The sequence below is a fragment of the Eleutherodactylus coqui genome, chromosome 2 (genome assembly GCF_035609145.1).
Source record: "Eleutherodactylus coqui strain aEleCoq1 chromosome 2, aEleCoq1.hap1, whole genome shotgun sequence".
Taxonomy (NCBI): domain Eukaryota; kingdom Metazoa; phylum Chordata; class Amphibia; order Anura; family Eleutherodactylidae; genus Eleutherodactylus; species Eleutherodactylus coqui.
In genome coordinates, this window is record NC_089838.1 from 3,536,829 (window position 1) to 3,552,131 (window position 15,303).

Sequence of the window (15,303 nt, forward strand, 5' to 3'; positions counted from 1 at the left end):
ACCAGCGGCCGCGACCCGGACTGCAGCGGCTAGGTGAGTATTACTTTTTTTTTTCTTTTCAGCATTCTTGGCTGCGTTTTCAGCCAAGCTGAAAACGCAGCCAAAACGCTGGCATAAGGTATGCCAGCGCTGCTGAAACGGGGCGGAATCTGCAGAAAACGCTGCGTTTCTGCAAACGCCCTGTGTGAGGGAGGCCTAAGTCGTCTTTAATCCACAGGGACGTAAAAACATGCATCCCCTGAGGGTTAAAGCCCCGTGGGCTGAGGATGTGACAGCTCCATGCTGTCGGTTCTCAGAGGCATCCGACAACATAGAGCTATCATGGGGGGCCGCGGGAAGCCCCCAGCAATGCGATCAGCGCTATCCAGCGGATAGCGCCGATCACTATAAAGTCAATACAAAGTTAAATAAAGTTAAAAATTCAGCTACCCTTGTGGACCGAATCCATGAGGGCAGCTGAGCAATCCAGGACCCAACGCCGCACTTCTGTGCATGCGCGCCAGATGTATGACGTCACACACATGCGCAGAAGGCCTGGATCGCCTAGGAGATTTGAAATCTCCTGGCTCCCGACTCCTCAAGGTAGCTGGGGGGCAGAATATATCACCAGGACCACGGTGACCAATCCCCGTTATTCTATGTTAAAGTAACACATGTCAGATTTCCAAAATTTAGCTCCATCACTAAGGGGTTAAGGTCCCCGGTGCCGCCATGTACCTGTGCCTATTAAGTCGAGTCTGTGGCCTGTCTTAATAAAATGCCAGGCTCAATGGCTGTGATTGGTTTATCGAGCGCCGGCTGTGATTGGCTGGCACTCAATCCAATCACAATGCTTACTTACACAGCACTGACAGCAGGGGAATTCAAAGCTGAGCCAGGGAGATAACAGCGGGGAGAAGTCTCAAGCTGCTTGCTGCACCGCAGGGTAGACCATCGCGCCGGGGACACAAATGCCGGCTGGGAGGTGAATATTGTGTTGTTTTTTTTACCTAGTATATACTCCAGTATAGCTCGGCTTCTACTCCAGTCAATAAGTTTTACCAGTTTTTTTGTGGTAAAACTTATAGACTCGGCTTATACTCGGGTCGGCTAATACTCCAGTATGTGCAGTATTTTTCGTTTTCGTTTAGGGAAGCGAGGTGAACAGAGAACGGCTGCTTTTGGCATTTTTTGTTTTAAATGGCCTTTACTGTGCTGGATAAATGCCATATTATATTCCAGGTTGTTATGGATGTGGCCATACCCATTTATGTGTGGTTCTATATATATATATTGTTGTTTTTTATTTTTTCAATATTTAAAGCCTTGAGTAAGGGGATTTTTTTTTTCTATAAAAAACATTTGGATGCCACGGTCAGCAACAGCTGCAGCATCTGTGGGGTCAAACGGTGTATAGGAGTAACTAGATAAGCAAGTATTTAGAATTTCACTCCTTTTCTGGGGAAAACCCCATATGTGACAATCAAAGTGCATACTCATGTCACCCCTTCCCTGGGGACAGGGAGATATGCAGGAGAATCACAGCTTCTCTGCTACTGCTGGTCTCCCCTCCCTCTCTTCTCTACACACATTGCCGACCCCACTTCAAACGGCTGTAGCACTGGATCTGTATGTGCTACTGACATGCTTTGGGTATCATTTTAAAGCCAAGAATCTCATTAGCTCTGATAGTACTGGAGTTAGAGGTTTACAATAAAATTATAATGTCCTTTTCCTGTAGTACTAACAGAGCTCCTCATAAACTGCTGGGGGTTAAGGGGTTGTTCCTCAGCTTACCACATCACTACCACTACCATACTGACCAGATTATAACGTTTTTCATCTCCCAGTCCAAAGAATACAATAGTCATTTCAAGAACCGCTTGTATAGAAGTCTCCTGTTGGTCCTCTTTGATGCCGACAGTTCTGAGGACAACGCTCTGCCTGTTTTGCACTAATTGCAGCTTCTCCTACAGGAAATTCATGTTTATACCTTTACACCGAGAAGTCCAACCAGATTGTGTACGAGTATCAGTCTGGAAGGAGGGTGGCACGGCTTCGGGAGCCACGAGACCTCTACGGTGTATCCTCAAGCAGCTTCTTCCAACTACCGCGGTGGCCATATGAGTGCCAAGTTCTGAAGGAGAAAGTTGAGCACATAGGTGAGGTCTTCGTATAAACATAAAGCTGTACTGATTGGACAACATGGACTTAAGATGAAGGACCTCTGCGGCTATTATTTATTAATGTGTCCACTTCTCAGAGTGGGACCCGCCTGCTCCGGAACCGATGTACAAGTCTTCAGGTTTGGAACAGGAGCCTACATGTGTTAACCCCGCAGAAAACAAGGTGATCTACCAACTCGATGAAGGTGGGTACACAACCTGCAGCCTCATGTGGGTCATGTTATGTCATTAACATCTATTTTATACCCTATTGTATACATACTGTGGGCATTTGATTAATGTTTTATACCTTTTGTCGAGCATAGTGACCCAATGATTCTGAAATGAAGGAGAATCGTATGATCTTCACGCAGTCTCCAACACCACATAGACTGAATGACTGCTTTATTAGACCCCCGGCCCGCTCACGATTGGCGCTTCCCTGTATGGTAATTCTCCCCGTGACCCCGGAGTTCAGTCTAAAGTCACGTGACAAGTTTTCTGCAGATCAGTTTCGGTGTGAATCCACATTAGATGGGAAAATCCAGCGATCGGAGCGACTTCCAGCGAGGCCGGTCATCGGGGTTAGACCCGCCGGGGCGCATTTCAATGACAACACTGGCCAACAAATTTTGTAAAATATTTTCATCACAGACAGTAATTGATATGTTTCTGTAAAATTACAACATGCGGATTCCACCAGTTTAGCAGAGAAAATAGAAAACTAATTGATAATTATATATTTATACGTCTGTGGCAGCTTATTGGGAAGCAGGTTTGCCCATTGCTGCCTATTGAAAGGTTTTTTTAAATGAATCGTATCCCAACTATCATCCATGCCATGACTGGCGAGTGCGTTGCTGCAGCTCACAGTGAGTTTCTGCCCCTACTTACATCAGTACCACCGCCGCATACATCAAACAGCTCCATAGGCCCTCGTTCATCGGATGGAGGCTCTTTAGGCCAGTAGTCTGCCTTATACGGTTTTGTCTTTCTTTGAGTGGAATAGCATGGCAGACTGTGTTATTCCATCCAGACAAATGTATCTGTTAAACCAATAGATGACGGGGGCCACAGTATGGTATCCATCACAGGCATCTATTTGTACTCCTTTCACATCTGAGCTTTCCATTGGGAGAATGCATGATGGAGATCTCAGACATACACTGAATTATCTCTCAACTCAATAACTGGTCAGTCCACCTTTTTTGGCGATCAGGGTTTTCAGACATCAGGCAACACATTCCACAATATGACAAACCTCCTCCATACTCAACTTGACCCATGCCCGCTGCAGCAGCTCCGCCAGTTGGTGCACATTTTAAGGGATAAGTGGGACAGACCTCACAGCCTTTTACAGCATATCCCAAACTTGTTCAATGGGGTTACAGTCTGGTGAGTTTGGGTGCCAAGGCCATGCAGAGAATTCATTGTTGTGTTCCTCCAACCACTCCCAGTGATCTGAGCTCGATGACACGAAGCATTGTTCTGTTGAAAGATGGCATTGTGGTTGAGGAGGGCTTCCTGAAGTTATGGTCAGCAAATGGTCAGTCAACAGGTCCCTGTAGTGTTCACCATTCAAGGACTGTGGTACGATTACGTAGGCCAAGCTAGAAATCTCTCTCCAGACTATGACACCACCACCAATAGTCTGTTGAACCCCCCAAAAGTGCACCCATTAGAATATGGCTTCATGCTGTTTACACCAGATACGGATCAGCCATCTATTTGGTTCAGTAGGAAACAGGACTTGCAGACCACCTTCTGGTGTGTGTCCAAGGTACATTGATGTCTTTCCTGGACCCATGTGATGCATTGTTAGCGATGATATGGGGTCATCAGGGGCAGCCTTGTTGGTCTTCAGCTATTGAACACCAGTGGATACAAGGTACGCCACATGGTCATTGTGGAAATTTGTTTACCTTCCCCCACTGTTGTACTGCTGGTCAGTTGGTCCACTGTGGCACCTCGTGAGATGCAAGGCATGCTACCCAAAGCTCACCTCTAGGATCAACTACATGTGGCCTGCCACTGTGTGATCTTCTGTCGGATTTCTGTTTATGGTTGGCCCACTCTTTATACACGCTCGACACCGTGGTTCGGGAACAGCCAACGGGTGCGACTGTTTCAGAAATACTGGAACCACACTTCTGGGCACCAACATTCTGCCTGTTGTCAGTCACTCAAGTCACCACATTTACCGATGACTGCCGGATGTTTCCTTCTGCTGCGCATTATCTGAGGGCAGATAGTGACACGGCCATGACATGGTACCGTGTTACTGATCACAAGATGTCACACGCTAGCTGATCCTAATGCAGTGATCATCCAGTGTATATGTGTAAGGGATACCACTTAGTGCAATCTGTCACCCGCGGTTGTCATTGTAAAAATATATACCATACAGTATGCATTTTTAACTAAATGCCTCTACTTGGTGTGGCACAGTCCCCTGCACTTTTCCATGACGGAAAGCCCCCGACTAGTCTATTATTGTGTTTACCATATCGATCCAGAGCCCTCCCAGTGCATATGGAAAAAACATGAAGTGTGAAAGTAGCTGCAATGGATACGTAAGAGCTTTTCTATAGCATTTCATGACATATTCATTAAAGGAATTCCATTACAGCCTATGGATGATGGATGCAATAAACTGATGTCTTAACAGAGTAAGCACTAATTAAATGAATCTTGGTATTTGTATAGCGCCAACTTATTCCGCAGCGCTTTCAGGTAATTATTACTTATTACCCACCAAGCTGGGTTCTCATTTTACCGACCTCAGAAGGATGGAAGGCTGAGTCAACCTTGAGCCAGCTACCTGAATCAAGCAGGGATCAAACTTGTAACCTTCAGGTCATAGGCGAGAGCTTACACTCTGCGCCACACAAGCTCATTTCACATCTTCATCGCAGATTAGGGCATAATGGAAGCCTGACGGAGCCAATTAGTCAACGGGGTCCATTCTGCAACTGTGAGGGCTCGAGCCCAGGAGCTGCTGTACTCCAGGCAGCAGCTCTTTCTATTGAGCTATCCAGCCCTTTGGATAGCTCCCCTGCATAAACCAGACTCCATGTGCCTTGCCTTTGCAATTCAGTTTCTGTTTCCGTGTCTGGCTCTGCCCGTTTGCTTGATTTAAGTACACTATTTAGGCCTGGCCTTATATCTTGAGATCCCACCTTATATTCAAGCTCCACCACCTGCCTGATCATAACCTAAACCGAAACTGATCCTAAACCGAACTGTTACTACTGCATAGTGACCTCTGGCTTCCTCTGACTACGCTACCTGCTCGATCCTCTGAACTGCAACAGATACCTACCTGTTACTGACCTTTGGCTTTACTGATCACCCTGTTTGTCTGCTCTGGGTACTACAAGAGGCTACAAACCCACACCAGATCGTTACAGCAACGTTCAGGTTCGTCATAGGATGGATCCGTTCTGGTCAGAGATTCTAATATCCTGCTCCTGTGATGGAACAGGAAAACAGGATCTAAAAACGCTGCTATGAACAAGCCCTTATCCGCCACCCACAGGCCATTTTATACAGTAGGTGATGAAAGAGTCATCCATAACAGTTGCCGATAAACATATATGTTGGGTGCTCTTCCTGACACACATGTTTTCAGAAGTTCAGGCCGCAGAGATGGACCCCGCAGTTGAGTCCCAGGCTTTAGGCTTCCTCCAAGTATGTTGGTATCTGGCCAGCAGCTCCTGAGACTAACTGGGGATCCCTTGTAACGATTATTCCACACGGTAATGTTGTTTTATTGGGACCCGCATCTCCGGGTGTATTGAGTTTGGTTGCCGATATGCCCTTGGCTTTTGGCTGGGGTCAATTATGGCTATTTGGAGGGCTTTAGTAAGCAGATGGGCTATGGTATCTAAGGATGGAGCTCTCCTCGCACATATCCGGCCATAGCTACGCCCAAGCCACGCCCAAGCCACGCCCCTGGCATTTATGCTTAACGGAAGCCATTACTGCAGCATGAAAAGAGCCTGAGGGGGTTTTAGGCATCTGCCTATTAATATTATTATTATTTGTTCCTGATTTGAATCTCTCAACTTTTTACAGCTTCAACCTTCTAAAAATATGTTAACTAATTTCCACTTAACTTGGTCTCGGTAATATGTAGATGAGCTCTTCCATCTCCATAGAGACGTAATGGCCGCGTTCTGTACCTAAAACTGATTAAATCCTTTACAGTTTCTTATTAGTACAAGACGTGTGTGACTCACAGCGGAGGCTTTGTTTCTCTGACACTCTATTTTTTGCCTTCCACCCCATCCAGCGTTTCTATTTTTAATCAAATCACTTTTTTTGGGTGGGGGTGGGGAGCGGAGAAAAATAATTGCGCTATAAAATGCTCTTTGAAAATGTCAGCTACATCGGCTCGCTTTCACAACGGCGGCTTAATTGCTAATATTTTAAAATTCTGTAGAATTTCTGTAGTTTTCTCACAGAACTCCCTCCTGTCACGCTGAGACTGCTTTGTGGCGCTTTGTGTTTTTTGGGGGTTTTTTGCAACCAAAATTAATAAACGTAATTTAACCTGCTCTGAGCGAGACAGGACCAGGGGAGAAGGAGTCCACATCGGGAAATGAATTGCCTCTCTGGGCTCGATATGTTTGTGGGTGGCAATTAGCCTGCAATAACTTTGAGCCTTGTCTCTCCGTGTCACACAATCGTACAGTTTTTGGATTAACTTGACAGCAGTTACTACGGAAACCCTCAAATTTGGGTCAGCCAGGAATGTCGGCCATTTTGGGAATTAGGTTGAGCCTATAGATAATCTTTGCTAAGAATGATGTTTCCGGTATGTCGCTCCTTTTAGTTCTGCCTTTAGCACTGAATACTTTTTTTTTAACTGACCGTTTTCCTTCTTACTTTCCTGAGCCTCCTCCACACTTTTTCACTTTCCTCAGTGTCCTTCTTCCTCTTAGTTTCCTCTCTCCACCTGCTTCCCCTTTCTTTACGTGTTCTCCTTCTGCCTCTATTTTTTCTGTCCTGCTTCCCCCTATTTTTCCATTTCCTAATTTTTCCTCTTCTTCTCCTTCTGTTTTTCTATCCTCCTCGTACCATTGCTTTGCCTTCCTTCTTCTTCTCTTGCATCCATCCACTTTGTTACTCACTGTTCTTCTTCCTTCTCTGTTTTGTCCTCCTTCTATCTCTTCCCTTCTTATGTCCTACCACTTCTCCTTCTCCTTACTCTCTCATGCCCACTGTTGTGTCGGTTTCACTTGCGCTCTGCTGGTGGTTTGGTGTCTCTCTAACACTGATGCGGATGGTTGTGGGTTGTTACCATTGGAGCACACCTGAAGGCTATCAGGGAGGGTTTTCATTTCCTCCTCAGCCCTGGTTTTGTGCTAGTCAATTCTTATTGCAGTCTCGGGGTGTATAGGAGACAATAGCTGTGTTCAGTGGCTCATCCAAAATTGGGATTCTGTGTCCCTTCCAGCCACCTTAACAGATAAGTTTCTTGTTTAGTTTATGGTGAAGTGTGTACACTGGTTTTGGAATATATTCATCTCTAGGTCAGGAATAAGGAGAGCCCCAGGTTCCAGCGTAAGTGCGTCCTTATCAGGACGATCCATTCATTGTTTAGGTAGGGACTATCACTTGCTATAGTTCCATAGGGATAGTTCTCTTCTTCTTAGTTTTCTTTTTACCATTCCCAGTTCCCAAGCATTTATTTCAGGAATACAGTTACCACACGTTCGTAGCGGACATGACAGATTGACTAGCCTTACTTTTTGCTGTGGGATATTGTGTGGAGCATTTATGGATCTCGTAGAAGCCTTGTCTAACCAGCTGAAGTGAATCGTCAGCAACCAATTCATTGAAAGAACCAAAGCTCAGCCTACCGCACGTTCATAGCGAAAGTAACATCCTCCTTCTGCGCCTTCTTCCCCTATGTTTTCCTGTTTACTCTTTCTCTATCGTGTCCTCTTTTTGCCTCTTCCTCTTCTGTGTCCTCTTTCCTTGACTACCTCTTCCTCTTCTATGTTGTGCCCTCTTTTTGCTTTTTCCTAAACAGTTGTGTCCTTCTTCCACCTCTTCCCTTCCTGTTCTTCTTATTGCTTTTCCTCTCATTTGTTCTCCTTCTGCTTCTTCCTCTCTTTCCTTCTCCTTGTTCTTCCTGTTCTATGTTTTAGCGCTTCCTCTCCTGTCCTGCCTCTGCCTCTTCATTTCCCATGTCCTTCTGCTTTCCCTTTGCTTTTTCCTTATTTCTGTTCGTCTATTTCCTCTTATTCTCCCCTTTCCTCTTCCTCTCCCTCTGTTTTTCTCTTTTCCTTACTCCACTGCTGTCTTCCTCACCTGTGTCCTCTCTCTTCCTCTCCTGCAACTACCAGCTTTGTTCCTCACTCCTGTTCTTCGTTATCCTCCTTTTCCCCCTTTACTCTCCTATGTCCTCCTACCTTTTTCTATCATATGTACTTTTACTAATTCTTCCTCTTCTGTGCCCAGCAGCTCTATTACTCACCCCTGTTTTTCCTTCCCTCCTGTATCCTCCCTTTTTCTTTTCCTCTCCTGTGTCCTGTTGACTACACTCCTGTGTTCTCCTCCTCCTTCTTTTCTTCCTATGTCTTTCTAATTCTTCTTATGTGTTCTTCTTCTTCCTCTCCTGTCTTGTACTTCTGCTTCCTCTTATTATCCTGTCTCCTCTCCCATGTCATCCTGTTTTCTCTTACTCTGATGTGTCCTACTGCCTCTTTCTCTCTTTCCTCTGTTCTTCTGCTTCATATTACTCCCCTGTATTCTGTCTTACTCTTCCTCTCCTGCGTCCTCATGCTTCTTATTTCCCCATGGACTCTTTCTGCCTCTTCCCCTCTGTCCTTCTTCTTCTTATTCATCTGTGTTCTCTGTTTTACTCCTCACTTGGGTGGTCGTACTTTCTCTTATTCTCTTGTGTCCTTATTCTGCCGCTTCCTCTCCTGTGTCCTCCTGATTTCATTTTCTCTACCATGTCCTCTTTTTACTTCTCTCTCCCCGATGTCCTTCTCTTATTCTTCTGTTCTCCTATCTCTTACATTCCTGTATCCACCTGATTAATCTGACTGCATTGTACCTGCAGGAACTTTGAACGCCATGTCTTGGCACAATTTTGTGAGAACTGTAGCTTGATTTACTGCATAAACCCTCGAAATTTGGGTCATCCACAATGTCGGCCATTTTTTCCGAGACACTGAGTTATGTTGATCTCAGAGATAACCTGTGACAGGAATATTAATGGTCTTGACTTTTTTATTTCTCCTTATCTTGTCAGTTTCAGTTGTGCCTTTGGCTCTGAACAAATCCTTTCCTTTTTTAACCAGTTGCTCTCTCGGTTGATCTACATTTGCTACTTCTCTGGTGATTCGCGTATTTAATTTCCTGTCTGCTTTATGGCATTTCATTAACAGGCTGCCAGTCTATTTCCACCCGTGTCCCTAATTCTAGTCCGTCTTATCTCTTCCCCTTCTTTATAATTAGTTCCGTCTCTTGGGAATTATCTACCATCTGTAACTTACATGAATTCGGCTTTGTTACGTGCCGGCTTACTTTTAGTCTTTTATCAGTTTTCTTGTCTTCCTGTATTGTCAGCCTGTCCGTAGCCTCGTATCTTAATCCAATCTCCTCACCACCTCTTCAGTTCTCCTTATCATTCTCCTGATCTTCTGTCCCAAGGATATTCTGTTTCACCTTCATGGTTACATTATTGAGGCAAATGTTATCATACAAAGACTAATTTTCTTCTTTCAAGGGTTTTATTTCTTTTTTTTCTTCCTCCTTATTCCTCCATCTTATATTTTTGCTTTGTAGTTTATGACTCATTATGTATTTCTGCTTACTTTCGCCTGCACATTTCTTCCTGATTTCCTTCCTTCCTCTCACTTTCCTCAGTCCTTTCTCTTTTCTCTTACTTTTATCTTTCTGCTTCCTCCTGTGTTTTTCTTCTTTAACTTACTGTTTCTGCCAATCTTTCCTCTTACTTTCTTGCTTCCTTCTGCTTCCTCTTCCTCCCTTGTGTCATTCTGCTATCTTTCTAGTTTGTGTCTCTTTTCATTCTATTTCCTTTTTTCTTCTTCTGTTTCCTCTTCCTGTTTTCCTCTGCTTCTTACTTTATTGTGTCCTTCTGCTTCCTCTTTCTCTTAGTGTCCTATTCTTTCAGCTGTCCTTTACCTCCGTGTTCGACTTTCTCTAAATTGTATCATTCTTTTGTTTCTCCTTACTTTCCTGTGCCCGCTTTTTCTTCATTTTCTTTGTGCTGTTGCTTCCTTTTGTTTTCGTGTGTCTCTCTGCTTCCTCTTCCGGGTCATTCCTCTTTCTCTTACATTCACCTTTCTCTTTACTTTGTTGCCTTCTGCTTTATGTTAGAGTCCTTCTGCTTCCTCTTCCTCTTTTGTGTCTGTCCTCCTTTTCCTTACTTTCATGTATCCTTCTGCTTTTACTCTACTTTTTTTTGCCTCCTCCTTCCTCTTATTTTGTAGAGTCCCCAACTTCGTCTGTTGCCCTTCTGCTTCATCTTCTGTTTTAGTGTCTCCCAGCTTCCTCTCATTACATCTTTGTTCTCCTTCCTCTTTCTTACCGTTTGTCTTCCAGCTTCTTCTTTCTCTTCTTTCTCTTACATTCTACTTTCTCTTCACATTTTGCCCTCTCTTTTTATTTTCCAGTGTCCCCCCGCTTCCTCTTACTACTTGGTCCTCTTGCTCCTTCCCCTGTATCCTTTGACTTCCTCTTTTTACATTTTGTCCTATTTCACTTGTCAGTCTTCTGTTCCTTCTTGCACCCCTGTATCCCTCTTCTATTTCCTACTCGTCTGCCTTCTAATGTCTTTTAGGCCTCATTCACATCTTGCTACACTATTGCATCTTGTAAAATGCCAGAAAGCAGATGAACTCAATTATAGTCAATAGTCCGTTCTGCACCATTTGGTTCCATCATAAGACGAATCCATTCAGTTAGGATTGCTGTTCTCCTGCTCCCGAACGGAGTAAGAAACAAGAAACCCCTAGAACTAAAGTGAACAAGTCCTTACATTTCTGTGTCCTTCTGCTCCCTCTCCCTTTACATAGCCCCCCTGCTCTTTTGTCTCGTTCCTCTTTTTCTTACTTTGTGCCCTCCTCCATTTTACTTCTTGTCTCTCGTTTTCTCTTATTTTCCAGGCTCTCCTTGTGTTTGTCCTTCTACTTCCTCTCGTGTATTTTCTCTCTGCCTTCTGTTTCCCCTTATTTTCCTGGGCCTCCAGCTTCACCTCGTATGCATCGTTCTGCTTTCTCTTCCTTTCAGTGTCCTCCAGCTTCCTCTTATTCTTGGTCCGTTTGCTTCTTCCCCTGTATCTTTCTATGTTTTGTCCTGTTTCTTCTTTGTTCCTCTGTTGTCTATTTCCTTACATCCTTCTGTTCCTTCCTGCACCCCTGTACCCCACTTCTTTTTCCTTTTTCTTCTGTGTCCTGTAGCATCTCTTACTTTCCTGCATTCTTCTGCTTCCTCTGCCTTTCCAGAGTCCCTCAGCTTCCTCTTACTACTTTGTCTTCCTTTTACTTTCCTGTGTCCCCGGGTCTCATCTTACTATTCCTCTGTACTTTTACTGTTATTTCTGTTTCCATCCTTTTTTTTTTTTTCTCTCTGACTTCTGTTCTCCTTTTATCCTGTTACCATGCCCTTTGCTCCGTCTGTCTCTTTCCCTTCCAGCTGCTCTCCCTCCTTACTTTCTGGTTCATTCCTTATCCCTCTTTCCTTTCACAATGCCCTCCAATATCTTCCTATCTCAGAGGCTGAATTGCATTTTTCTTCTCTGCATTCTCTTAGGTTGGAAGGAGCCTTTCTTCATGTGTTCCCGCGTGGGTGGCAATTGCAGCCCCCTCAAGTCTGTATCCCCACACAGCTGCGAAGAATCTGACAACACGCTGGTGTTTGAGTCCCGATTTGAGAGTGGGAATTTGCAGAAAGTGGTCCAGGTGTAAGAAGCCGCGTCCTGAAATGTGTATTTAAATCATTACCCTGCAATTTTACAATATAGAATCTAGTAAAACAGAAACACCCCTTTACAGATAGAAGCCAATCTACTTACCTCGCACCTGTCTGCTCCAGCTTGCTTTACTGGATTCACTAGTGCATCATTGTTTGCAAAGCACAATACAAACTTTTGTTTCCTGTTATCAGCCACTTAAAGGGGTAGTCTCGCGAAATCAAGTGGGGTTATGCACTTCTGTATGGCCATATTAATGCACTTTGTAATGTACATCGTGCATTAATTATGAGCCATACAGAAGTTATTCACTTACCTGCTCCGTTGCTGGCGTCCCCGTCTCCATGGTGCCGTCTAAATTCGCTGGCGGCTTGCTTTTTTAGACGCGCTTGCGCAGTCCGGTCTTCTGCTCTGACCACGAGCCGCTTCAGTGTGCTCGCCGCTACAGCTCTTCTGCGCATGCGCAGACGAGCTGTATCTTCTCGGGAGCGCGCTGGAGCGGCCATTTTGCTACCATCCTCTGTTAGAGGAAGGTGCAGAAACTGGAGCCGCCCAGCCGAAAAGCCCAGCCCAGCAGAGCCGCCCAGCCCAGCCCAGGTAAGTGATGGGTGACGGACTGACGGGGGTGACGCGTGACTGACTGCCGCTGTGGCCCCGGAGCCTACCGCTGGGAAGCCGGGGCCTACCGCTGGGCCCCGGGGCCTACCGCTGGGGAGCCGGGGGCTAGCGCGGGGAAGACGGGGGCTAGCGCGGGGGAGTCGGGGGCTAGCGCCGGTTACCTGCTGCCTGGCAGTGGGTGACTGGTCGGCCGCGTTCAATCCCGGGGTCCGGTCGGCGGCTGCGGGGCGTCTGGTTGTCAGGGAGACACAGCTGGTAGCGTCTCGGGAGCGCGCACGTCGGGCTACAGCAAGCGACGGGAAAAGAGCCGGCGGCCATCTTGGGGAAACTTTTTATAAGTTGCTGAAACGTTGGAACTGTAAGTACAAACCAGCTAGAAAAGTCATTTACAGGGGGGCTTAGTAATGTATGCTTAATTAGGGGGACTGGGCAAAAAAAAATTTCACTGCTTTCTCGAGACAACCCCTTTAAGTCTGAGTGTAGTGTTCTGTAAAGGGGTGCCTCCCATGATCACTGTGGCACGTATCACCAGTGCTGAGATCGTCCAGAGACATCTACAACCCCACCCTCAGAATACCCTGTGGCCTAATGTGACATACCCTCTTTAAAGGTGTTGCCCCACTACTTAAAATTGCTTGACAAGCACTCTGTACTTCTTGGTTACTGCTGATTGGGACATGTGACTGCTGCAGCTAATCACTGGCCACAGCTGCAACTTTCTACAGCCAGTGATTGGCTGCAGCAGTCACATGTCCTGGTCAGCTGCAACCAGGAAGTACAGAGTGGTTGTGAAGTTATTTTAAAAGGGTTTTTTTCCATTATTTAAAATTACTCCATAGCCCCTCTGTACTTCCTGGTTGCTGCTGACCAGGACATGTGACTGCTGCAGCCAATCATTGGCTATACAAGGTGACTGCTGTTGGTCAGTGATTGGCTGCAGCAGTTACAGGTTCTGGTCACTAGCAACCAGGAAGGACAGAGTGCTGTGGATCAATTTTAAGTAACGAGAAAACCCCTTTAAAGCTATTAACTAGTGATGAGCGAGCATTGCCCTTAGCGAGTACCTGCCCGCTCGAGAGAAAAGGCTCGGCTGCCGGCGGCGGGCAGGGAGCGGAGGGGAGATCTCTATCTCCCTCCACCCCCCCATCCCCCCCGCTCCCACTGCTCACTGACGCAACTCACCTCAACTCACCTGTCACCCGCGCCGGCAGCCGATCCTTTTTGTCTCGAGCGGGCAGGTACTCGCTAAGGGCAATGCTCGCTCATCACTACTATTAACCCTTTTTTAACATTCAAAGCTGAAAACCTGCCCTGATCATGTACTTCTTGCACATGTGAAGGACCTGTGTATTGTAGATCTTGTAATGAACTGGCACCTGTGCTGGCAGGATGTGGCCAGGATGGGTTTTAGGCCGCATCCACACGGGCGACTTTATCGCACGATTTGTCACTATGCGGCAGCGCTACAGATGGCCTGTATGTAGAGCCCATGCTTTCCTATGGGTTCTTCCACACGAACAATGATTTATAGCCTGCAACATTGTAAGACTACAACATCGCGACATGCTCTATGCAGCCGCGATGTGCAAAGATTTGTAGCTCGTCGTTTCCCTATGGACCCTTCCTCGCCATTGCATCGCATCGTATGAAAACGCGGTTTTCGTGGGGAACGATGCAACTTTGAGAGTAGGAAATCCTTCTGTCATAGCCCTAAAGTAAGCCCTAGCTGCAGGAAAAAAATAAAAAGATGAATACATCACATCTCCCGCGCTGTCCGGCTCCGCTGCCTCTTCTCCCCAGTCCCCGGAACTGTTCTTCATCATCTCTTCTGGCCAATCAGAGCCAGCAATCAATGAATGGCTGTGATTGGTTCATCGAGCGCTGGCTCTGATTGGCTATGCGTCACAGCACTTCCAGGATTTTTGAATCCCCAGCCGGAAGAGATGATAAAGAACAGTGCCTGGGACTGGGGAGAAGAGGCAGCGGAGCCGGACAGCGCGGGAAAGGTGATGTATTCATCTTTTTAATTTTTTCCTGCAGCTAGGGCTTATTTTTGGGGTAGGGCTTATATTTCAAATCCTTGCAAGTGGTGCTACAAAGTCAACCCTGTCTGATGATTCACAAATTCTTGAAACTAGGGAATTTTATCACTGAATGGCCACCTTATTAGAGACACCCACAGGACCAAAAGAATGCCAAGTAAACCTTCACCGACCATTCCTGCAGCGGGGGTCATCGATCAGCACGGTGTAACAGAAATCTGGATTAATCTGACCAGGTGATGTTTTTCTGCTGCTCAGGGATACACTCTTTTGCCCGCTGGAGTCTCACCTTTCTGTTTTTCTTAGACACAATGGTGGAACTGGCCGTCCGCTGTTATAGCCCATCCATGCTAAGCAATGACGATTGAGTAAGTTTAGTTGGAGCACTAGCATTGCTCTTGACTGTGCAGCCTGTTGGTCACTACGATTCCTGGCATCCTCCTCCGACCCCTTTCAGTGAGGAATTGTTGCCGTACACAGGATCCCCTTCCGCTGGATGTTTCCTCGTTCACGCCATTCTCGGTATACTCTCCACAATGTTGCA

At 46.0% G+C, this 15,303-nt stretch overlaps 1 protein-coding gene across 4 annotated transcripts in view; it reads left to right on the plus strand.

Moving 5' to 3' along the window:
- LOC136610961 (cytosolic carboxypeptidase 2-like) overlaps positions 1 to 15,303 on the plus strand; it is a 120,427-nt gene that overhangs the window by 47,121 nt on the left and 58,003 nt on the right. For all 4 annotated transcript variants that reach the window (XR_010790202.1, XM_066590173.1, XM_066590174.1 and 1 more), the window contains exons 4-6: positions 1,956 to 2,141; positions 2,243 to 2,350; positions 11,940 to 12,090. Coding sequence is in view for 3 of the 4 variants with exons in the window: in XM_066590173.1 (XP_066446270.1) it covers positions 1,956 to 2,141; positions 2,243 to 2,350; positions 11,940 to 12,090 (445 nt within the window). In the remaining variant the exon portion in view is untranslated. The remainder of the gene's footprint in view (positions 1 to 1,955; positions 2,142 to 2,242; positions 2,351 to 11,939; positions 12,091 to 15,303) is intronic.